Here is a 23,504-nt window from a genome sequence, read left to right as displayed (position 1 = left end):
TAAGTTTTCTGTGTACTTATTGAGAATTGAGAGCTTCTCTCTCAGAGACTTCTTATAAGATGTGGGTATAGAGGAAACAGTGAATATAGATATACTCATTTCAGTAAACTATTATTATAACTCAGCTATCTGCAGCACTTGCTGCTGAAGAATACTTTATAGATTTAGATTATCATTCATTATATTCAAATACAGTAAGTGTTTATAGATTTGTTGATAATTTATTTTAGTATCTAAAGATATATAATTCTAGAGAACAGAATACTTATAAATATTTAAGTTCTCATAAATACTATTCACAGTATTGCAGTACTAAGCTTATCAAGCTTCTTCATAAATACTATTTATAGTATTACAGTTTATAGACACTCAGATCTCTTTATAAAACAGTTGATTATATTATAGATATTTAGACTTGATAATCTATATATCTAATAATAAGAGCACTCAGACTCAACAAGGAATTTATATAACAATTAAATATTCAGATCTTTTTTTTAATATAATCAATATATTTAGATATAAAAATTGATAATAAGATACTCAGATCTTAAATGTAATTGATATACTCAGATATAAAAACTAATAACTAGACATTCAGATCTTAAATACAGATGAATTAATTTATAATATAACAGATATATTATCAATTAAGTAGATATTATTAATATTACAGATTAAACTGTTTATATCATCTGTATAGTTTGTATAATCTATTTCAACAGCACTATCAACAAACTTGATACTATTCTAATAACAGTTTACAAATTAATTAAGAAAAGAAAGAGAAAGAAGATCAGAAAAAGAGATTGTACAAGAGAATTCTTATAAATAAGAGAATTGAAGTGAAAGAAATATCAGAGATCACACTCTGAAGAAGTGTGGAGTGAAAGAATTATTAGAGTATTAAAATATACACAATTGTGAAGCAGAATTATAAGAAGATGTGAAAGAACTTCATAAATATGCATAAGTATATGAGCACACAGTAGAGGATTGATTGTATAAATTAACTGCTAATAAATGCTAATCTGTTATATTAAGATTTATTCAGAGATTCTGATTCTCTATATTCTTTGTAAGATTATATATTCTATAATTTCAGTTATTTCTACAAGTTTTGTGTTGTAAATAAAACAATAATATTCATTGTCAGTTGATACTGTAAATTATCTATAATTACTCTACAATTTTTTGATCTACTGAGACAGCAGTTTTTTCAGAGAGAACAATTATAAAAAATCTATATTAAAATGTTTATATTAGATTAGAAAGAGTAGTTGCTCTAAAAATATAATATTACTGAATATAGCATTATCAACATCATATTGAGTTGAAAATCAAGGCATTATTATACTGCTTGCATTATATAAATATCATTAATATTGTATTAAATTTGATCTGTTTATAATACTATGTATATATAAATAGCAGCTGATTTAATCTTCTAGAGATCAGTGAATTATTCTATTATAATCTGATTCTTATATTCTATAACTTCAATATTTAATTACTTGATTCAAATTCTCTCTGATATATCACTGTATTATCTTCTACAGTTTAATTTTTATAAAGTCTTAAGAATTTTTTGTGATAAAAGCAGCTAGTTCTCACACTGCTGCTTTACATACTGTATATAAAAATTATAACTATTACTCAATAAACTGTCTCTTATAGAATAAGTAATTAAAAATTATAAAAGATAATAACAGTATAAAGAGTGAATAGCAGAAGATAGAATATAGTATAAGAATAGTAATAATATTAATAGTAGTAAGTGATTTACAGATAGTAATAAGTAATTAATAGCTAATTACTAAGAAAGAAAAGAAAGAGAAAGAAAAATATATAAAATACATATGAATGTATATATATACATATAGAAATAGTGATAGCAAGAATATAGCAATAAAAGATAGTAATAAACAAAGATAATATATAAGAAAATAATAAATAAATATATTATAGATTAACAGTAATAGATAAATTAATAGTAATAAATAGATTAATAATAATAAATAAATTAACAGTAATAAATAGAAAATCTAATAATAAATTATTAAAATATTGAGTATTAAATAAAATAGAAATAATATCTTTATTAATTATATTATCAGATTGATGTATTATATAATCATTAGAATGAAATTAAATTTAAGTTAAAATTAAATTAAATTAAATATAAAATATATAATTTTATCAGTTAGTCTATTTATAATATAATAGATATATTATTAATTAAATAGATATTATTATTATTATAAATTAAATTATTTATACTATCTATATAATTTATATAATCTATTTTAATAATACTATTAATAAACTTAATATTATCATGATAATAATTTATAAATTAATTAAAAAAAAAGAAAAAAAATTAGAAAAAGAAATTATATAAAAGAGTTTTTATAAATAGAGAAATTGAAATAGAAAAAATATTAAAGATTATATTCTGAGAGAGTATAGAATAAAAGAATTATTAAAATACTAAAATATATATAATTATAAAATGAAATTATAAGAGAATATGAGAGAACTTTATAAGTATATATAAGTATATACAGTAAAAGATTGATTGTGTAAATTAACTACTAGTAGATACTAATTCATTACAGTGATAAAGATTTGATTGTATAGATTAACTACTAGTAGATGCTAATCTATTATATATTCTGATTATATTAGTCTCAAATCTGATTCTTTTACACTTCATTTCTGAAAATTTTGATCTCTTTATACTTTCATTTTAATTCTGATCCCACTGAAAATCATACCAAGAAATGAACTGGAATCAAATCAAATCAAATCAAATGTGAAATTCATGGTCCCACTGACCAGTCTAGGTGATAGAGGGTTAGTTGTATAAGTTAACTACTAACAGATGCTAATCTGTCACAGATAGAGTGAAATTCTGTTAATAAAAATGATAGTGTTATGAAGACTATTATAGTCTCTGTCTGTATATGACTTTAGAGAATAACTATGGATTTCTTATTACATATTTTTCCCCTCTCATTTACACCACATCTCACACCCCTGTCATCCCAACATTCCAGCATTTACCAATCTCCTCAATTTCTTGAATGAACCGACTATTGGCCGTTTTAAAAGACTCTGGCACACACATAGGAGCTCTTCCTACTGGTGTTGCATCATGGGCCTTATAGAAGGGGTTTTGCAAGAGCTTAATGTACGTTGTTTGTATTGTCCGGAAGGCCTGTTCAAGCAATGTCAGCATGATATCTGAAGGTATGGATATCTCGACTTGCCGGTTTCAAGTCAGCATCACGGAGACCCGCAAGTGGCTGCACCCTTTTCTTGTCGATATCGGATGTGACTCTTCCATCCATGTCAACGATTATCAAAAGTTTCACGTCAGTATTCGTTAGCCAACCATAGGCAGCAAACCTCTCGTCAAAAGCATGTAATAGGCCTAGGCCTTGATCCACTGCCGTGTGTTTTCGGCGTATTTCGAAAAGGTCAAGACATGAGTTAAGGAGAAGTGAAAGCTCGAGTCTGGATTCCTCATGAGGGGGGAATATCGAGATATGGAGAGGATTGTCCTACATTCAATGTATTTTGTCAGCCTCGAAGGTTTATTAGGTGCAAAGGAAGCGCAGGCCGGGTTTATCTTACGAGCTTTCCAATTATGCCGATACAAGCGATTGAAGGGTTTCCCATACTACTCTCGAATGCAAAGGCTGTAGAGTGATAATTTCATCATTGACACCGGGTGAATATGCTCTGAGACCTTTTGAGGAGTTCCAAGGTTACAATAATATCATCATGTGACCGGATACAATACGTTTCTGTACACGTATAATATACTGCCTTACAGTACAGAAAGACTGTACGCTCTGAAACTCGCTGTATTCATTTCCACGACTGGATGGCAGCTTTGAACTGTTTTTCATCTCCCACCTCCGAGAGTCCACCACATCCCTGATCTGCGGTTCGTTGGGCTAATAATTTCCCAATGCTCTCTCTAAGGCAGGCATCACCGCGGGTGGCACCTTACCGTAAGAGCTCCAACTCTGCGCTGGCCCCGTTATAATGCTAATTTTCAACTGCGGGAAGTTGCCTCTCTGATCCCGCCGCCTGGTTTGCAGCGGTCAATAGCTTCCAGTACCCTTCTTCCAATCCGCAACGCCTCCACCGAAGTCGAGAAACACGAGTATGGAAGCGCTCCTCTTACGGCAACGGACAAACTGCGAAGAGAATTTCCTTTGCCTAGCCAGGAAAAGGAGGGTGGGGCGATGCAATATGCACTGTATGGGTGCTAGAATACCCGGACATCACTCTTTGCTCAGGAGAAGGGCTAATCACCACCCTAACAGGACGACGCTTGACCAAGTTACAAATTGGGCAAGACAGGGCTCTTTATGGCCCATGACATTCGGGTTAGCTTGTTGTGCAGTGGAGATGATGCATTTGTCGACTCCCCGTTACGACCAGGATCGCCTGGGTATTATTTTTCGGGCCTCTCCGCGACAATCGGACGTGATGATCGTTGCGGGGACTTTGACGAACAAGATGGCACCAGCACTAAGACAGGTTTATGATCAGATGCCCGATCCTCGCTGGGTTATCAGCATGGGAAGTTGTGCAAACGGCGGCGGCTACTATCACTATAGCTACTCGGTTACAAGGGGCTGTGATAGGATAGTACCAGTAGACATCTATGTTCCCGGATGTGAGTGATATATCTTATATCTTATGGTTCCAGCTGGTAATGGTGCTTTGTTAACCCGTTTTCTGCTAGGCCCTCCAACCTCAGAAGCTCTTATGTATGGAATCTTCCAACTGCAGAAGAAGATGCGACACACCAGGATCACTCGAATGTGGTACCGCAAGTAAAATAGCTTCATTCATATCCAAATAATACAAAAAGGAACCAGGGCCTCTTTATATCGGGTTGTTTTTAAAATCGGAAACCTGAAGTTCAAAATGGTATTGTATATAAATACAGCTGTATGACGGTATATTTTATTTTGTAAAATAATAATGCCTTTCAAAGTGTAGTAACTGCGAACAAGCCCAATATAGGTAGCCGAATTGTCCTCTGAGCGTTATTATGTGGATATACCTTACCAGCTTATATATAGCTGAGCATGGTGAGTAGTGACAATGACCAAGATCAGGGAGCATTTCCAACCATAATACAAGACATGAATAGAATCTATCTCCAATTTCTGGGATCCCTGTGCAATGGCGTACTGCATATTACTACCGGCGATTTTCTGACTTCTTAGTATGTTATTGCCATTTTAGGTTATTTAATACAATCGAGGGAATGACTTGGAAGACCCTTATCGTGGCCGGATCTCAGACAAGGATATACAGAGTAGTTCTTCTCTTCTCATTTTCCTCCCCTCTCTCTTATTCTTGTAATTAGAACAGTTAATGGAGGATTAGATTATGCCTGTCTCTCTCTCTTCTCTCTCTCACTCTCTTTCTTTTCTTTTCTTTTTTTGAAGAAAATATGAGATGATGATGGCTGTTTTCCGCCCGAGATCAGGTGTACGTTATCGTTCTCGTCATATTTGGAATTCCAAGCGGCTTCTCATTCCATTTGTCTAACTGCCTTCAACCGGAAATATCCCTCCCATGTTTGGCTCAATGCATCGTAGACTCTCATCTGAAAGGCTCCAAGGTGGCCGCGTGCCAATTTCAAACATCAAGTCTAAATCAGCGGAACCCCAGCAAGCGGCCAAATGAGTGCTAGCTCGGTCGATTGGCTCCTCCTGTTCCATTTACCACCAGACTGCCACCGGCATTGATCCTAATATTAATCGCCTATCAAAGAACTCCTGTCAGCCCGCAACCTCCCAGCGTCGCCCGTCATTAACCAGACCGTCTAAAAGGCCTGGCTTTGACCTCGGATTCCCCCACTCAATGATGAGTTCCCATCCTGCCAAATGAGCCTTCGAGCGATTGTTCCCATGAGACTTTTCAGCTGTCGCCGAACAGCACTTCTCTCAAATCTAGTCACCCGTCGTGTCCTTCGCAAAAACCCTTCTCAGCACTGGCCAGTCGTCCAGCTAACTGTAAAAGTATTTCCTTCGGTCTATGATTCCCGACTACCCCCCCGTCGATTACCTGCGATTGGATATTTATATCACAATACTTGTTCCCATTCGTTGCTGAAGAGGAGGATCGGTCCTGCCCACACACAGTAAATGGGAGTTCTGCAAGAGGTGGACCACCTTCATGCCCCTTCAGACGAGGTTAAAGTTCTTTTGCGGGCTAATGCTGCCGGGCTCATTCAGACTCCAAACTTCTGACTCCACCCCTTTTCTTGTACCCCACGTAGTAGCCCTGCCCTAGATCGGGGCTTTTGTCTCAATGAATAGAGATAAACAACAGGACCGGGAAAATCGAGCCCCGTCCCAAAAAACAATGCTTTCTAAGGCGCTACAGAAGGCCAACGCTGCTGTCCTCCTCGATAATGCTATGAACTACGAGGGCGCCATCGATGCTTACAACGATGCGTGTCAGCTCCTACAACATGTGATGCATCATAGTGGTGGTCATGATGAGAAACAGAAGCTAGAGGAGATTGTCCGTTTTCCCTCAATGCCCATCATATTAATCGTTACTGTTATTATCGTTATTTGTCATATTGTCCATATACAGGTCCAATTCTAACATATGAGGCATCCAGCGAAATACTTATACGAGTCGGGTAACTGAGCTTCGAAGGCTCGGTCTACCATCCCAGCGTGCCGATGGGAAGGCTTTACCTGAGCCACCTCAAGGGGCGGAATCTCCTTCTGATGTTGTTTTCCCGTCGTATCCGATGAATGAGACAGAGTATCAGGATACACCCACACCTGTAGTAGCGAACCTAGTCACCAATGACGGCGCCTATTCTGGTGGCTCTCGAGGGCAACGCAGCTTAGCTCCCTCACAAATCCCTCCAAGACGCCAGTCTCTACTACCATCTGTATTTGATGAGGATGTTAGACTCTCAAATTCAGTCTCAAATTCAGTCTCAAATTCACGACTGTTGCACGAACGTTCACAGTCCAAGTCGTTTAAAAACGCCGCTCGTATAAAAGCGAAAGTTTCTAAGGAGACATTAAAACATGCACGTTTAGATTCCGCAACGACAGGTAAGACGCCTTCGTCGCCAAACACGTATTCCCCACCAACGGAATTCACGAAGCAAGCATCTATTCAATTAAAATCATCAAACCCTCTTCCGCCTTTGCCGAAACAGCATTCCCGTGATGCAAGCACCGAATCAATATCCTGGCTCGACACTATTGATGAGTCTGGCGCTTCATCAAGTTCCTCAATTCGATCGCGGTCATCGTTATTCTATATCCGACCGAAACACGGCCGCAATGCCAGCGATGGTACTGAAGCGGAATTTGATGCTGCTCTGGATGCCGCTGTTGAAGCAGCCTATGATCAAGGATTTGAGCCAGTACGCGAGGCAGATAGTATCGTACCTGGTGATATTATATCTAATGCCAGGAGGAATGTTGAATTAGCAAAGCAAAAGGTCAGGGAGGCTCAGATAGAATCCGAAGCTGCGTTAGCTAGAAACAACGAGAGACGCATATTGAATGACGACGATGTTCTGTTAAATTTTGGGGCAGTTGCTGGAGGATATGATGAGGACGTAGAGAATGAGGAGGAGGAGCGCATTTTGGAGGAGATGATGGCCGACTTCGAATTTGACCTGCAATCAAAATCTGCCCTTCCGCGCCAGTCAGACTCCAGTGGATTTTCTGGTAGGACTTGGGGGAGTTCCATTGGATCAAGCCTAACGACTGCGGGCGGTTCACTTTCAACCCTTGCTGAAGGTGTTGAATTTCAATCCTTGGGTGCGAGGGTGAAACCGACTTCATCCCCTCCTCACCCGCCCCCAATTTCTGCATTACCACCGCCACCAGTATCATCTTCCTTGCAATCGTTGCCTCCCTTGCCGCCATGTTTGCCATCGCCTTTACCTTCGGTTTCCAATACGATCCTGGCGACATCAACTAAATCAACAAGTGTGAGAGGTAGACGAGCGAACAATGGCTTGAGTCCGAAAGAACTATCCATCGAAACGAATAGGCGACAGGCTGCCCCTCTTTCTACAGCAGTTACCCACATGTCTTCATCGGGCCCTAAAACTGAGGGTAAAGTTAGTGTACAAGTACCACTTGCTCAAGATGCGACTTGTGAGGTCAAAACGATTGCAACAAATAACCCTATACAAGCCACTCCGTCGGCTTCAAAACCTCTGGAATCTGGTCATACCGACTCAATCACCAATAGGACCCAGATCCAAGAGGTAGATGACTCTGGTTCTTTACCATCGCAATCACATATAGTAGCAAAAGTTCCGTCAGCCCCAGAAAATCTTAGAAAGAACATATCTTCCTCGAGTCTCAGGGCCATGAAAGCTAGAGGTATGTCTGTTTCAACTCCAGATATCGTCTCACAGACACCAGGTACGCCGGCTAGCGCCTCTTTTGCGAATATAGAGCCGAGGAAAGTGAGCAGTCCTTCACTCCCTTCTTCATTCACTCCTACCACCGGTGCTTTTGCTGCCAACAGTCTTCAAGCCGGGGGCCCCTACATTTTCGATAACCATATCCACTCATTTACAAACCCGGGTTCCTCCAACCCATCTGTTTCGAATTCTCCTCTGCCCTTGGAACCTTGCCCGCAATCTTTTCTTCTTCGACCATTTTGGTTAATGAGGTGTTTGTATCAGACCATTGCCCATCCTCGAGGTGGGTATATTACAGCGAAGCTCTTTGTGCCACGGGATGTGTGGCGAGTCCAGAATGTTAAATTAAAGGCCGTGGAAGAGAAAATATCAAGTTGCGATCTTTTAACGGCCGCCCTGCTGAAGCTCGCCCAGGCTGACAATTACGATGCTGAAGCCGTTCTCGAGGAGATGCAGTCGTTAGAAAATGTCCTTGATCAAGTCCAGAATATATGGTCAAAAAAGCTGGGCAATGAGGTTGGCGTCCAAGGATCCATGCCCCTTTTTAAGTCATCGGTAGAAGATACTTCTACAATCCATGAAAATGCCGCAGGAAGGCATGCCGGTGGCTCAAGCAAATCATATTTAACGTCCTGGCGAAAGTTAAGATCGAAAAACTCTGGAACGGGTAGCCCTGCCCAGTCAACCTCTGCACCGAAGGATGGAGGCAGGGATGCACTTACGATGAAGTCGTTGCCGATGACAGACAGCCTTGATTTTCGTACGCCGAAGAGAAATGTAACTCAGTTGCAGTGTACTGGTCCCAATGCGAGCTACATGAGTGCTCTGGCGAGGCTATTCGACGCGGCTCAGATCCTTGGTAAGCAATCTTCTCGTCTGATAACCTTCACGGAATCACCTTACCTCCTCTTCTGCCGTCTCAGTGTGGCCCATGAAAGTTAACCTGTAAATGTAGATCAAATTGCTCGACAAGTCGAAGACCCTGGTTTAAAGCATTCATCTGAGACGCTTGTTGGGCTTGAGCTTAGCGCTCGGCATGCGTCTGAGTTTTTCGGCTTTTATGTTTGTCGATTCGTGCTCAATGACATAGGCTTGATGATTGATAAGTTTGTCAAACGAGGGAGTGAATGGGTTATGGTGTAATTATATGTTGGGTATTATATTATAGAAGTTTAAATTTAGATGCTTCCATATTCTTGCTACTCATGTTCTCCACTGCTGCTAGCCGGTCTTTATTTTTATTTTTTATTTTTTATTTTTTATTTTGGCCCTTGTCTCGCGCGAGGAGATTATCCAGCTGGTTGACATTGGAATCCTCTTGAACACGTAGAAGTGCCCATTCGTTGTGTGTTTGTAGCTTGCCCACTGGGGTTTAGAATTAGATTGCGTCTGAGACCTATCTTGACATTTTATATATTATGACATCTCTTAAAACCATCAAAATCTACCCTTATAAAAAGTTGAATATCTCAACAATTACAGCTTCAATTTAATTCAACTAACTTGTAGATGATATAGAATTAATATTTTGTGTTGGACGTCTGAGTGGTTGTATTGGTTGCTAGCTAATCGGGGTTATGAACTGTGTGCACAGTGCGCTAGTCCGTATTAGAAATATAAATCTGATTGATGACGCTGCAACGCGAAGCCTTTGGTAATTATCCAGGTTATCTCTGTGACCTTTTAGCATAACTCACATATGCATATGCGGAACGCTAGTCCTCAATAGGAAGGCAAGGCGCCAAGAAACATCCCATTAAACCACGTGATATGTGGCTAAAATTCTCTCATATCCGCTTCCGCTTCCACTTGTCTTATCAATCAGCCATCTTCATCATCCCGCCCCAGTCCGGACTCACCTATTAGTTAGTGTACTGGATTCAATCCTCGATCGTTACCTTCACATTCCTACATCGAGGTCACATATTCGTCGAAATTTATATCCTCACATTTCAACAACGATGTTCAGACGATTGCTCACCCTTGCCCCGCGGGCGTCGCCCTTGTCATTCATGCCCCTAACCGTCCGGCCTTCGATCTCGAGCTTAAGTAGTTATCATTTGGTCCCCATCGTCGTGTCGTCTGCTCGGAGCTATCATGAAAAAGATAAGTTTGGTCTTATTTCGTTCCTGATATTGTATAGTTGGCACTTGTGTATCTCAAGTCCAATTCCATGGTTAGCTGATCGTTCTCTGCACTGCTAGATCATTATAGCAATCCCCGGAATGTAGGCTCGATGTCAAAGGGAGATTTGGATGTCGGTACGGGGCTTGTTGGTGCGCCAGCCTGTGGAGATGTCATGAAATTGCAGATTCGTGTCGACAAGGATAGCAATACCATCAGTGATGTTAAATTTAAGACTTTTGGATGCGGCAGTGCCATCGCCAGCTCCAGCTACCTGACAGAGTTGGTCAGAGGAATGACATTGGAGGAAGCTGGAAAGATCCGAAACACTGAGATTGCAAAGGAGCTGTGTTTGCCGCCCGTGAAACGTAAGTGACGGATGTGTTTTTTTTTTTTTTTCATATTTGAACCTGGGTATGGTTAATTAATCGCCGGTTGTCAATGCAGTCCATTGTTCCATGCTTGCTGAAGATGCAATTAAATCCGCTATTTCAAACTATTATACTAAGAATCCGAAAGCGCGCTCCACCGACTTATCCGGAACCGCCTCGTCTATCCCTAACGTTGACGCTCAAACTGAGTCGGCTGAACCGGCAACTACGCAAAATACAGCCGTCTAAATAACCTGAGGATGAACAATGACACATTTTGTCCTTGTTTGTTAAAATCCAAGGCTGGATCCATGGCGGAATCACTCAGCTTGCGTTTTGAATTTTCATTAGGCTGGCGTCTTTTCCTTTTCTCATTTTCTATGTTTCCTGATTGATATTCTTGTCGCATGACGATGTTCCGTTATCCTTCGAAATTGGTGACAAATTGTACCTTTTGAAAGCTACGGCTTCTCCATTGTTGTATTAACATAAACTGTGATTTAAGGTAATATCCGATTGTGTTAGAAAGCCACTATGGACAGATTATTCTCTCTACTCGACGTCCCCGAATATCTTTTTTCCTACTCTTCTTAGGGTTTAGATTATTCGACCACCCTAAAGCCATGCGAGAGCATGCCACATTCATCATAGGAGAGTGATGAGTTATCGCCAAGGAACCCCCGAAGATGTGAAAGCGAAAATTTGTTGCCTATGGGAAGCATAACGAAGATCGGTACTGATCTTGCTTATGCATCTAAACTCTCAGCTGGAGCAGCACACTACCGTAATTCGATCATTCGTCCATACAAGTAGGCACAAAATCTTCCACTATCGAAGCATTGTGAATGTAAATTATTTCTATTCGAAATCCCCCATCAAATCTTCATCGATTGCGCCGTTGGAGATCCATGCCATTGCTTTATCTTTACTGTCGATATCAGAACCTCTCGGTGCTTTCCGCAAGCTTTCTATATACTCACGGCCTAACTCCAATTTGACATCAGTTCCATGTACGTTCCTCAGAAGCGTTTCCAGCCGGTTCTTTTGTGTTATTATATCAGCACTGAATTCGACTTCTGATTGATGACCCAATACCGATGTCGAAGATGTAAAACGAAGCACCGCGGGGGTCGAAGACTCGGAAGTGTGCATCAAACACGCCCGTAACTGTCCTGCAGTAATCAAGCCTGCTACGAAGGTGTCAGTCATTGGGACGCCGGGCCTCAGGTATGAAGTTATATCGGGTATTGACAATGCGGCGAAAGTCTTTTCGAGTTTCACGATAGAAAATCGCTGATATGCAGCTAATACTTGTGAAACCAAACCCATGTTATTATCCTAGGAAGTGGAAAAAACAAGTGACATGGCAAGAGTTAGCCATCCTTTCGCGTCATATGTCCCCGTAAACGGTATGTGTAGTGTCACTTACATTGAGCCAAATGCGCTCACCAGCCGTGATTTCTGCTTGCAACCTTGACAAATTTCCCGATTTAAAGATATCAGCGAGGGCGTCGTAAGGTTTCGCTAGTGATCTATATGCTTTCGCTGTGAAGGGTGTCACTGTTTTTGGCATAGACAAAGGCTATGGGACGAAAGGTTAGCAGTTCGAATAAAAAATTGGCTCTCGCTCAATTATTTACCTTTCCCATTTCCACAAGGCCCAGTAAAACCCACTTTTTGTAAGCTTCTACCATGATAATGCTCACTGAGTTTGTTGTTGGCGCAGAAATCACCACCTCGAGAAAATGGGTAGCGGCGTCCCATTTCCTCAGCCCTATGTAAACCATGGCGCCATAGAGAAAGTACTCTAAATAAGATCTGTGGTTTATTTTCCCTGGTAACCCGGATGCGGTGGTGATAAAGGACATGCTCGATTCGTGCTGCTGACACGGAAGAAGTTGTGACCTTTTAATAAATTGTTTATCAGAGGCTGTTGGGAAATGGTAAATAGGCTTGTCGAGAATATCCAAAGCATTTAGATAAGACCTTGATTGAAGGCACAGCCGTACGAAAGTTGTATGGAGAGATGTGAAGGTAGAAGATGATGGATCTAGGCGAAGTATAGCTTGTTTTAAAGGACGTAGAGCTAGTAAAGGCTTCAAAGATATTAACAAGTTTGAACTGTACAATAATGCAAGATTTGGGGATCTCACTCGTGATGCGACTTCGGCCGATTTTGCTACCATATCAACAAGACTCCTCCATTCCTGGCCCGCATATCTGACTTGAATAGGGTCGAAGACATCTAATAATGCTACTGATTTCCGCCAGATTTCACCCCCTGGCAGCCATTTGGCTGGTAATGATTCTTTGGTCTTTTCCTGCGAAACTTGGTAATGGGATAGTAGGACAAAAAGGTAGGCCAGTGTTTGGGTGCTCGGGTCCAGCAGCTGTCACCAGCAATTTTATCAGCCGGATATTCGGATTTATTTCATTCTGCTGTTATTTCACCTGTTGCGATGGGAAGGAGAGATCGAACCTCCAACAAACTGCCTCTCCCAGGAATGTCTGCAACTAATTTAAGCGCAGGTATACGCTTCAGATCCGAATATAAAACGCATATCTGTTTATCGTACTCTACGTCGGATGTTTTGGACAGTGTTGGCGTCGCGGGTGGGAAGGAGAGCAAACGCGAAAGTATTTCTGCCATGGTGATAAAGGTGACGTCGAGGACAGAGCTTGGAGAGTATTTCAGAATATGGACATGCTCGGGTTCCTGTATACAACGTCGATGGTAAAGCGTTAGCTAACGGTAGAGGTTATGTGAAATACGGCTGGAATCAGGAGTTGTATGGAAGCGGGCAAGACTTCCATGCCTAGCTATCTATCAAAACATACCTTCAACAAGTGCGGGGAATTCAAAAAGTTGCGGGGATGGCTTTCTTGGGAACCGCTTTGGTCAACGACCTCGATGCGGGATTCTTAAGGATCACTGTCGGTAGTGATATGTGGGGGGGCAAATCTATGTTTTCCTTGTTAGCTGATGCCGCCATGTCCGTCGGGCATTGCGGGCGAAAGTAGAATCATATCTGCCTATTTAGATATTTAACCAGGAATTGGTGACAACTTGCTTATCGCTAATGTAAAGCTAAATTGAGAGCAACTCCCTCACAAAGCCAATTCGGTGTCGCGCCCGTGGTGCGTTGCGTGCCTACATCTAGCTGTTGTTTGTTGGTGGAAGATTTTCCCTGCCACCAGAGCACGTGTTGGCGTAATGTTTTAAACCTTTGGCAGTATTGTTTCCTACATAGGTTGTTGCTCTTCAATGGAATATAGAATACATTAAAACCATTTATTCCTGTTTAATACACTCTAACGATGACAGTGATTTTTAGTCTATCTCTGTATTAGCTTTTGTGTTTTGTGTGTTTCGTTTATCTTCGAGCTGGGAAATGATTTTAAGAAAATAACTAGAGGTTAGAGTTATGACACGATGCTGTTGCCTTGGAATCATCTCGAGTATACAAAACACTCTTGTTCTTCTCTTGAGCCGAGGGAGCCACATCCAAGCCTGGATTGCCAGAGAAGAAGTTGACGGGTTTAAGTCCAACAATGAGTTTCTCACTTGGCATAACCGGCCAATCCTCGATTCGAGGGTTGTGGGTGGATCCGAATGTGTGCCAGATGACAACATCCTCGTTTCTGACTGACCCAGACGCGTTCGATTCTTTTCGCTTAGCAATGGCAGAAGCAATACCATCACCGCCGGTAGATTGCATTGTATATCGGCCGGCAGGGAAGTGATCACCATCTTCATAGCGAGTAACCCAAACAGCATGCTTAGCGAACTCTGAGCGCTTCGCATGGTACGATTCAGGATGGGAGAGGAGCATTTGACTGTAAGCAGGGAGAAGTTTGAATCCAACCGGTGTGCCCGTTATGGGGTTTATCTTGCTCTCGTTGAGAAACTTGAAGGTACGGTTTTTGGTGAAATCGAGGTCAAATCCCCCCTCTTCCTCGACAATTTGACTGTCAGTGCAATAGCCTACACCAAATGGGTTGTGGACAGAGCGATTGCCCAAAGGAAGGGGTTTTGATTCTTCAACGACAACAGAATTAGAATAGCCGTCGATTGCTGGGTCGATGCGCAGGCTGAAGAGATGCTGGTGATATGGTGCTAGAACGCCTGGAGCTACAGTAGTGCCATAAGGAAACTTGGCTTTTGTGTCTATGTTGGCGGGAACAGTGGACAGGATACCAGTAGCACGAACTTCATAAAAAATTGAAGCATCTTGATAGAAATGGAACGCAAGAATGTACTCGTAGTTGCTCACTGTAATGATAGTCTGTAAAACGAGAATACGAGAGCGAACTACTACAGGTGTTTGAGTGCGGAAATTGGTATGTTTCCATAGAATACCATCATCCTGTTCATGGCAACACACCACGTTTCGCAATTTCAAAGGCTGCCCAGAGGGCGTGTTATGGTAACCGTCGAAATACTTGATGGTACCTTTAAAGGTGATGAGTTAGCAGAGAGTCCAACTTAATAACAGTTGTCGGACCAATTCTGCTTGTGCATACCTATACAATCACAGCCAAGCTCTAGATTATTGGCGTTGATTCCTGCACCGTCATTTCCGAGGTCAAATGCCGCCTTGCGGGGATAAGGAGCTCGTGGGTCAGCATAAGGTACGAACATCTCCGCGAGAGACAGTCGGTAAAACAAGCTCCGGCCATCGTAACGAATGTCGTGGAGCGTCAATCCTTCGCGGTAATTGAAACCTACTCTGAAACTCCATTTCTCCCACTCTACGTGATTTCCACTAATATAGAAAGATGGTCCATCCGGCTGAACAACTTGATAAGGTTTAGTAGTCGTTCTTGGGCTTGGTCTCAAGTCTGGGTGGTATTCTGTAACTGCTTTCGGGCGGATTTTCCGACAATCGAAAGGTTTTTGTTCATTATTGACTATTTCGTGTGGTTTCGTCGGCAAACGATAGACCTTGGTGACCTCTAGAGTCTCTGAAACCTCTGCACATACGTCGAGAGGGTATGCGTAGTAATTGGCATTTGGATTCTCTTCAATGCGAAGGTAGAACCAACACTGAACGAGCGGTAAGCTTGAAAAGAAAAGCAAGGTAACTTGTAGGAGGTAATGAGCAACAAACCATTGTGACTCGTTGGGCCATGTCATTCATTCCGTCTGTGGCATAAGCCCAAGGCTCCACCACAACAGTTGATCCTGCAGGGAGGTCAAGGGAGCGTATTGCGGCCTGCACTTCGTCATTGGCTAGGCAAGAAGCCTCAGCTGCTTTCATGTAGTCCGCATCAATGTAGGAATGTTTTCCCTTGAGATGCTGCTTGTGGGTGACTTTGTCATTGTCCAGATCGACAAAGAGTTCAAATAGCTCGTTAGCATCATTGTGGCCTTTCAGCACAACTTCAGCACGCGCAGAGCGCGTGGGAATATCTTCTGAAGGCTGTTTGCGATGCTCTTTCTCGAGATACTGTATCATAAGTTTTTTGGGGGGCTCCTGTAAGGTGATGACTCGAAAATTGGGATCATGGCCACCGAAATGCAGACGAACGACTCGTCCAGCCTGCAATAAATTCTGTTTTAGCAGTGGGTATGCAGAAAATATGAAAGAAACACAAGGGCTGACGCACTCTGGAAATTTCCTCGGGGGTAAGAGGGTCAAAGGGATGGTGAGTAGCGACAGCCATTGTTGCAGACGAATGGGGATATCCGAACGAGTTCGCTACTCAAGAGTGTAAAATATAATAGATACTAGATGAGCAGGCGAGAAGAGAATCCAAAAATGAAAGCCTGCAGCTTTTAAATGTTTCTTTACTTTCAACAATTGAAATCGAAGCCAAGGTTAATTCCTAGCCTTCAAGGCACTGAGCAAATTGCCAACAAAAAATAAAATCAAAATCAAAATCAAAATCCAGCGCCATGACAAATGAATAGATGTCGTCTAGGAATAGACCTAACCTCCAAAGGTTTAAATTTCGGAGAGCGACCATGACTGGCCGGTAATGGTATCCTCGAGTTGGGTGTCATCGGTCTCCAAACTTGCACGAGAGAAAATTTCTGGAGATCAGGAGCGTATTCCGGACCGCCTTTAAAAAGGATGGCTCAACATCGACAAGGAGTGTCAGTCATCCTGCTCTCTGCCACTGGATATGCAGAGATGTAAATCGCTGCTCTCACGGCAAACGCCAAGAGAAGCGACTGATCACCCGCTTTTGCACCGTAACGGGCAGGCAATAATCGATCTTGGCACCTTGATGGTTCCCTCCAAACACACTTTTGGGGACTGCCAAGGGTAGAGAGGAATTCCGAGCATGAAATCATAAGCAGTCTGCATTTTGCAAGATAGAGCATTGTTCAGACATCATCATGCCTCACCAATTGCCTACCATCTGGTATTCTGAACATCATAACGATCGACAATAAATACACCTTCAGTCAGTGAGGCTTATTGTAAGTATCCTAACGTGCGTAAGGTAGCCTTCATTGGAAATACTGCTGTGGACGGAATCGTGGCTCGCCATTGCTCTGATGGTTTGGAAACGATGACAATTGAGCTTGGTGGTAATTGTCCATTCAGTGATGCAGATTCTCGGATTCTGATCAAGCAGTAGTCGCACTCATGGTTGCTCAAGTGGCGCACCGCTGGACAGACTTGTTCGCCCGCCCGCACAAATTTGCGCAGAAGCTGCTCAAGGCTACGCAGAAGCCTCGCGTGGGTCATGGCTCTGCTCTTCTACCACGATTGGAGCTATCACAGCCCCTCAAGGGATTGAGAAGTTAGAGAGACATGTCGCTGATGCGTCTCCAAAGGGTGCAACGTCTTATGGAACCCCAACAACCCCTTCCCCCCCCCCCCCCCCCCCAAACAAAAAAAAAAAAACCTACTAGTGAGAGAGATTGGGGATTTCGATGGAACGTGAATGGTTGAAAATGGCACGGAGATGCCGCCAACGAAAAGGGATTCGGTCTGGCTTAAGGCGAAGGATCTTTACATGATTTCATTTGAGGTAAACAGCAAGTCTTTATTATTCAAACCCTCAAATAAATCGCTCAACGATGTGACAAATATCGTCCAGGGGTGCATTGTCACGGCCTATTTGGTGGGCCCTGGACGAACCTTGGCCAGAGGAGGTCTGACGATGACTCTAGCTACATCCATCGCTATCTGTTCCGTTGTTTGGACCTTGTTTTTCATGCTGCTGCTCAAAATCGCAGCATATATCCTTTCTCGTGGGGCGTCTCCGGAATTCTACTTGACAGATTTTCTCCCGAAATCGGTTGGTTTTGTATTGCTTTGGAATTACTGGTATGCATATGCACTTCTTTTTCCCTTTGAGGTGAATATGGCGAACCTCATTATTCAGTTCCGGGATCCACCAGCGACAAAACAAGGAACCATCGAAGGACGCTACCCGTGGCCGCCAAAACATTCATAGTTCATCTCATCCTGTTCTCTTTACTTCGTATCCTAGCGGTTACTTTACCCTACCCGTCCAACATACCCGAACTCACATCTGGCGGCTCTGGCGGCGCTGGCGCCGGAGCTTCTCCTTTTGTTGTTGGAATCAAGCATGCAGGCATCCAGGTGCTTGACCACATCGTGGATACTGTTATCTTGTGCGCCGCGTAGTCCTCTGGTAGCATTTCATGCACTTGGCTTCTGGCTCCATCTATTCTCTGGCCGTGGCAGGATATTCGCCACAAATATTGAATCGCTGCATGTCTCTTACTTCGCTTGACGAGCTGCTCTCCATTACGCTATTGGCGTACCTGAGCACCAGCTTTAGTGCAGGCATGGTGTTCAATTGGTTTGTTAATATGATCAATATAGCCGCCTATTCCTCTTGGATTTTGTGCCTGCTTTCGTATCGTCGGTTCCACACGTCACTGGTATGTCAGGGCATCGACCATAAAACAATGCCGTACGTCTCAATTTGCGGTAAACCTGGCGCATACTTCTGCATCGCGTTTTGTACCGTTGTTGGTCTTCTCAATGGATTCTATATTTTCTTCCCCTCTCATTGGAATTCACGACGCCCTCTGTGGGAACTCTGCTGTTTTCGTCTTGTATAATAGAAACAGATTCGCCATCGGCCTGAAGGAGTGTTGGTTTGTTCCTGTAGAGGAGATTGACCTGACTCCTGCAAAAACTGCAGAAAGTGAAGGCTCAACAGCAACCACTTGGGATTATTGCGTTACCTTAAACTATCAGAAGTTGCTCGCGCAATACTACTCCCGCCGCCAATTATTGTGCCCCTCCTCCAGTTCAAGAGCCCCGCGTCGTAATGTCTACATTCGAGGAATATTTCAGAGTGAAGACGTAAGCATTGACTTCTTGTTTTCACCTCTCTAGATTCTTTCCCAACTAGGATCCCGCAGAGCTTGTCTGGGAAGGCTTGAGCAGCGTTGGTGGGATCCCCAGATACTTCCCCCCCTTCTTCAAATTTACCCTTTGAATGATAATAAAGTTTTTGCCGTGTTCACGACAGTAACTAATTTTGACCAAGATCTCGCTATTTTTCTGGCTATCTTTTGATAGATATTGCAATTCAAATTATCTAGACTCCCATTTAGCAGAAGACCGGCAATGTACAGTACATTAATATGAATTAGGATGCCTCGTCTTGCTTCGCTCTCCATGCTCACAGCCCGTTCTCCCCAGGTCTTTATATGTTCTCAGAACAACTGGAAACATTTATTTATGCTCTCTAGCCTATGGAACATGAGATTTTCAAGGATTGACTCCACGAGGAAGTTGACAGCCTGGTGGGTACGATGCCCCCAAGGAACATTGATCCCTTGTTGGCTCTAATGAAGCAGAAGCCGGGAAAACGGTCTTTTCAACTACCAGGTGGACGTTTGCAGGAACCTTTTGATACTCAGATAAAATTGTACAAAGAGCTTGTTTGATTTGGCGGTGTGTCTGCTGTAGGGCATTTAATGCATGGGATGTGATATCTAGAACGTCCCAAGCCGTAAATAGTAGGGCATATGCGATGGCGTAACTTGAGATATGATATTCTCCCAGTGATGCTAGGCTGTAGATTTGCATCTGCCCTTAAATAACACACTCTGGGGAGGTTCCATGAGGCGGGGCTTCATGAACAGCATTTCGGTTTAAGTCATTCAAAAAGCGCTATCAGGCCAATGGCAACGTACAACCCAGACATGGATGTCTGATTTAAATGAAAGAGGAATTCCGAACTGGTATTTTGCTTCTTCTGTTTGGTTATGGATTTGAAAGACTATCTTTGAAACATCGAAAACCGAGGATTATATGTTTTATGATAGGGGACCCTTGGTGTAAACTCAGAAGCCGGAAAATGCTTGGTTGAATCTTCTCGGGCTGGTGGCCAAGCGCCGATTTCGCAGGAAAGAATAAATATTGGAACGATTTTACCCCGCGCTCAATTGCATTTTGCTCCGCATCAGCACCATAGTGTTTATATTTATCATTGATACAACAATGTCACTCACGGAGTATTCGCCTGAGGAGGTGGCAAGAGTTGCTGCCGAATCCTCTCGACACCTTGCTACGCTGTCTGGTTTTGCTCGTAATGAGGCTTTGGACTTGATGTATGCCGCGCTGTCAAAGCAAAAATATGCGATCCTCGAAGCAAATGCGAGAGATGTCAAAGCGGCTACTAGAGCAGCGGAGAAAGGCGAATTGAGCATGAGCCTCATTAAGAGATTGGATCTGGCAAAGCCCGGGAAATATGAAGACATGTTGAAAGGCATTCTGGATGTGCGAGAGCTGGAAGACCCCGGTAAGTCGACCTCAGTTAAGCCTTATTTTCTTTTCTAACCTTTGCTGCTGCCTTTAATCCGATGCCTCGCATTATATCGATCTAGTGTCCTCTAAACCATGCTAACGCATTGATTAGTTGGGAAGGTTACTCTCCGCACACTCTTGGACGATGATCTTATTCTCGAAAGAATGACATGTCCCATAGGTGTATTGCTTATAATATTTGAGGCGCGCCCAGAAGTGATTGTGAACATCGCAGCCCTATCAATTAAGTCCGGAAACGCAGCTATCTTAAAAGGTACTACTACTAATCAATCCATTTAACCGTCATGTAGCCATTGCAGAGAGCTGATAACAAATTCGATTGAAGGGGGCAAGGAATCGACGGAATCCTTCGTGACCATCTCCAATGTCCTTGCAGAAGCAATATCCCTGTCACAAGTTCCAAACGCTTCTATCCAGCTTGTGAAAACAAGAGATGCAATCCTCCCCCTCCTTGCGCAGGATAAACATATCGATCTCGTCATTCCCCGCGGATCTAACGACCTCGTCCGCCACGTGAAGGATAACACTAAAATCCCCGTCCTCGGCCATGCGGATGGCATCTGCTCGATATATCTTCACTCGGATGCCGACTTGTCAATGGCGAAGAAAATTATCATTGATGCCAAAACCGGCTATCCCGCCGCGTGTAACGCCGCGGAGACACTATTGGTGGACCGCGATGCCCTGTCCGTTCAGCTACCAGCCATTGCGGAGGCCCTGCTCTCAAAAGGTGTCAGCCTTCGTTGTGATGCTTTATCGAAACAAGCTCTCCAGGAAAAGCTCACAGCGGCCCAATCTGCACGACTGCAAGACGCAACCGAGACTGATTACAACACTGAGTTTTTAGACCTCACTCTCGCCATCAAAACGGTCACGCCTTCATCCACGGAGACCTCTGTTGACGCCGCCATTGCCCATATAAATGCACATTCCTCGAAACACACAGATGCCATTTTAACTTCCTCAAAGACTACTGCGGAACGTTTCCTGGCTGGTGTCGATAGCGCTGGTGTTTATTGGAACGCGAGCACTCGATTAGCTGACGGAATGCGATACGGGTTTGGGACAGAAGTTGGGATTAGTACGAACAAGATTCATTCGAGGGGACCAGTAGGCTTGGAGGGTTTGACTATCTACAAGTATTTAATTAGGGGTAACGGTCAGGCTGCTGGTGATTATTTTGAAGGTGAGGGTGGGAAAAGCTGGAAACATCGGCAGTTAAGTATATAGTTTCCTGGGGAATGTCTGCCGCGGAGCGCATATGATCGATATTCCCCCAGAAAGAAAAAGTAATGACGTATATAATTTGCCGGGGGAGGGAGCGGCTTCTCCGCTCCCCCCAACTTTTATTCCATCCCAAGTCTTGGAATTTTAACAGTGTTATCCCGTAGGTTACACCCTTGTATGGTGGATTGCAGGCTGAGACTACTACCCTATACTCACTTTGTAGGAAACCCTTGTTACTGTTGTTTCGCTTCTCCCTTCCCTTTCAATGAGGGTGGGAAAAAAACTCGGTGAAATTCGACGAAATAAATAAAGAAAAGGTTCAGGAACTCCGGGGAGGTAAAGTTGTCAAACATAACTCATTATGGGCTCGTTCAATTTGACTAGAAACCTACAATGGCCAACTTCGCAAGCCCGCCTCAAATATTTTGCTGAACCCAAATAAGAACCATAGAAAAATAAACACCTTAAACCTTGAAGCCTCGCGACCGTCTCCGACCACGAGCTCGTTCGAATTTTCGACCTTTACTTTGGACTCTTGGTTTCTACAGACAAAAAGCAGCGGGTTAGTAAAAACTGAATATCCAGGTGAGATGAATATGCGTATCTATTGGAAAGCATCTAACCTTTCCACTATGTGGACCGAATCCGAAATGTTTGAAAGACTCCCTGGCATTTTTGGGACCTCGTAGCAGCAAAGTATTGGCGCCAGTTGGGGCTCTGAGCGCGAGTTGGTCTAGAGTCAAGGTCTCACCGCCAGCTTTTTCAATTCTGGCCCTTGCGGTGGCAGTAAATCGGAGAGCTGCGACCGACATCTTTGGGACGTTGAGGAGGCGATTGTCATCAGTAATGGTACCAACAACAACAATAGTCTTTCCCTTGTTTGCTTCAGCGGTCTCCTTGGTCCCTACGGCGGCTACGATTCGAGATAGAGAAACGGGGGGACGATTGACGCGTGACATAAAGAGACGGCGTAGGATGACTTTGTTGAAGTTCGAGTCGGTACGACCTGTTCGTTATTTGGTTTTCAGATCTCTATTTTTTGTGGTGTGCCCTCTTTCGGCCTAATTCTTCGAAAGGCTTCGCGGGGATTTTAGCTTACGGGCAAGGAAGCGGTAAAGCTTCACGAGAAGTAGGAGGTAGACATTCTCGCTCTTAGGCGCTTTGCGGTGGGAGCCCCGAACATGGTGACGGTCCAAATCGATACCTGCCACGATTGAGAAGAGATTTGTGTCAGTACTCCACAGCAGCCGCAAGTCAGGTCTAAATAGAGCAAAACCTTCAAAACAAATTCAGTATAATATTCGTTCCAAGTAACTTACCCATGGCTGCTGATGGAAATGGATACCGTTGTCGAAAGCTGACTTTTGAACCGATGCGAGATTCTAAGGTAGTCAGATGTGTTGCTTGACAAGATTTTGGAGCAGTTAGAGGGAGTGTGCGGGCGTAACCCTACGCTAGCTCGTTTGGGACAGATTGGAGCCGCGTTCCTAGCTTTACCCATACCTCGCTAGTCTGTAAATGGAAAGTAGTGCGACTGCAAACTTCGGCAGAAGA

General features: G+C 42.9%; 9 protein-coding genes across 9 annotated transcripts; 5 read left to right on the top strand and 4 right to left on the bottom strand.

Annotated features, from left to right (window-relative positions):
- Positions 1-2,799: 2,799 nt before the first annotated feature.
- HCBG_04694 (uncharacterized protein) lies at positions 2,800-3,684 on the bottom strand (the record flags this gene model as incomplete). The annotated part of the gene is made up of 4 exons (XM_045431743.1): positions 2,800-2,842; positions 3,036-3,220; positions 3,273-3,566; positions 3,640-3,684. The coding sequence occupies 4 exons, from the start codon at positions 3,682-3,684 to the stop codon at positions 2,800-2,802; spliced, it is 567 nt and encodes a 188-aa protein (XP_045288296.1).
- A 295-nt stretch (positions 3,685-3,979) lies between these two features.
- Positions 3,980-5,112, top strand: HCBG_04693 (NADH-ubiquinone oxidoreductase; the record flags this gene model as incomplete). Its single annotated transcript, XM_045431742.1, has 4 exons — positions 3,980-4,022; positions 4,081-4,273; positions 4,341-4,696; positions 4,766-5,112. 4 exons carry the CDS (start codon positions 3,980-3,982, stop codon positions 4,858-4,860), a joined length of 687 nt encoding a protein of 228 aa, XP_045288295.1.
- A 1,290-nt stretch (positions 5,113-6,402) lies between these two features.
- On the top strand, positions 6,403-9,651 carry HCBG_04692 (uncharacterized protein; the record flags this gene model as incomplete). The annotated part of the gene is made up of 3 exons (XM_045431741.1): positions 6,403-6,564; positions 6,668-9,314; positions 9,411-9,651. 3 exons carry the CDS (start codon positions 6,403-6,405, stop codon positions 9,596-9,598), a joined length of 2,997 nt encoding a protein of 998 aa, XP_045288294.1.
- A 685-nt stretch (positions 9,652-10,336) lies between these two features.
- On the top strand, positions 10,337-11,478 carry HCBG_04691 (iron-sulfur assembly protein; the record flags this gene model as incomplete). The annotated part of the gene is made up of 3 exons (XM_045431740.1): positions 10,337-10,561; positions 10,654-10,947; positions 11,027-11,478. 2 exons carry the CDS (start codon positions 10,692-10,694, stop codon positions 11,197-11,199), a joined length of 429 nt encoding a protein of 142 aa, XP_045288293.1.
- A 196-nt stretch (positions 11,479-11,674) lies between these two features.
- Positions 11,675-13,600, bottom strand: HCBG_04690 (uncharacterized protein; the record flags this gene model as incomplete). The annotated part of the gene is made up of 5 exons (XM_045431739.1): positions 11,675-12,288; positions 12,380-12,532; positions 12,591-13,046; positions 13,104-13,340; positions 13,430-13,600. The coding sequence occupies 5 exons, from the start codon at positions 13,598-13,600 to the stop codon at positions 11,809-11,811; spliced, it is 1,497 nt and encodes a 498-aa protein (XP_045288292.1).
- Positions 13,601-14,360: 760 nt separating this feature from the next.
- Positions 14,361-16,617, bottom strand: HCBG_04689 (amine oxidase; the record flags this gene model as incomplete). Its single annotated transcript, XM_045431738.1, has 4 exons — positions 14,361-15,403; positions 15,475-15,997; positions 16,062-16,493; positions 16,561-16,617. 4 exons carry the CDS (start codon positions 16,615-16,617, stop codon positions 14,361-14,363), a joined length of 2,055 nt encoding a protein of 684 aa, XP_045288291.1.
- A 1,254-nt stretch (positions 16,618-17,871) lies between these two features.
- Positions 17,872-19,504, top strand: HCBG_04688 (proline-specific permease; the record flags this gene model as incomplete). Its single annotated transcript, XM_045431737.1, has 5 exons — positions 17,872-18,236; positions 18,311-18,547; positions 18,762-18,820; positions 19,087-19,250; positions 19,493-19,504. 5 exons carry the CDS (start codon positions 17,872-17,874, stop codon positions 19,502-19,504), a joined length of 837 nt encoding a protein of 278 aa, XP_045288290.1.
- An 890-nt stretch (positions 19,505-20,394) lies between these two features.
- Positions 20,395-23,107, top strand: HCBG_04687 (gamma-glutamyl phosphate reductase; the record flags this gene model as incomplete). Its single annotated transcript, XM_045431736.1, has 3 exons — positions 20,395-20,697; positions 20,815-20,976; positions 21,049-23,107. The coding sequence occupies 3 exons, from the start codon at positions 20,397-20,399 to the stop codon at positions 21,951-21,953; spliced, it is 1,368 nt and encodes a 455-aa protein (XP_045288289.1).
- HCBG_04686 (60S ribosomal protein L18) lies at positions 21,270-23,327 on the bottom strand (the record flags this gene model as incomplete). The annotated part of the gene is made up of 4 exons (XM_045431735.1): positions 21,270-22,492; positions 22,574-22,956; positions 23,050-23,154; positions 23,270-23,327. The coding sequence occupies 4 exons, from the start codon at positions 23,271-23,273 to the stop codon at positions 22,415-22,417; spliced, it is 570 nt and encodes a 189-aa protein (XP_045288288.1).
- Between the last annotated feature and the right edge of the window lie 177 nt (positions 23,328-23,504).

This window comes from Histoplasma capsulatum, assembly GCF_000150115.1.
Source record: "Histoplasma capsulatum G186AR genomic scaffold supercont2.5, whole genome shotgun sequence".
Classification (NCBI taxonomy): Eukaryota; Fungi; Ascomycota; class Eurotiomycetes; order Onygenales; family Ajellomycetaceae; genus Histoplasma; species Histoplasma capsulatum.
This window is presented reverse-complemented; position numbering and strand designations above follow the sequence as displayed.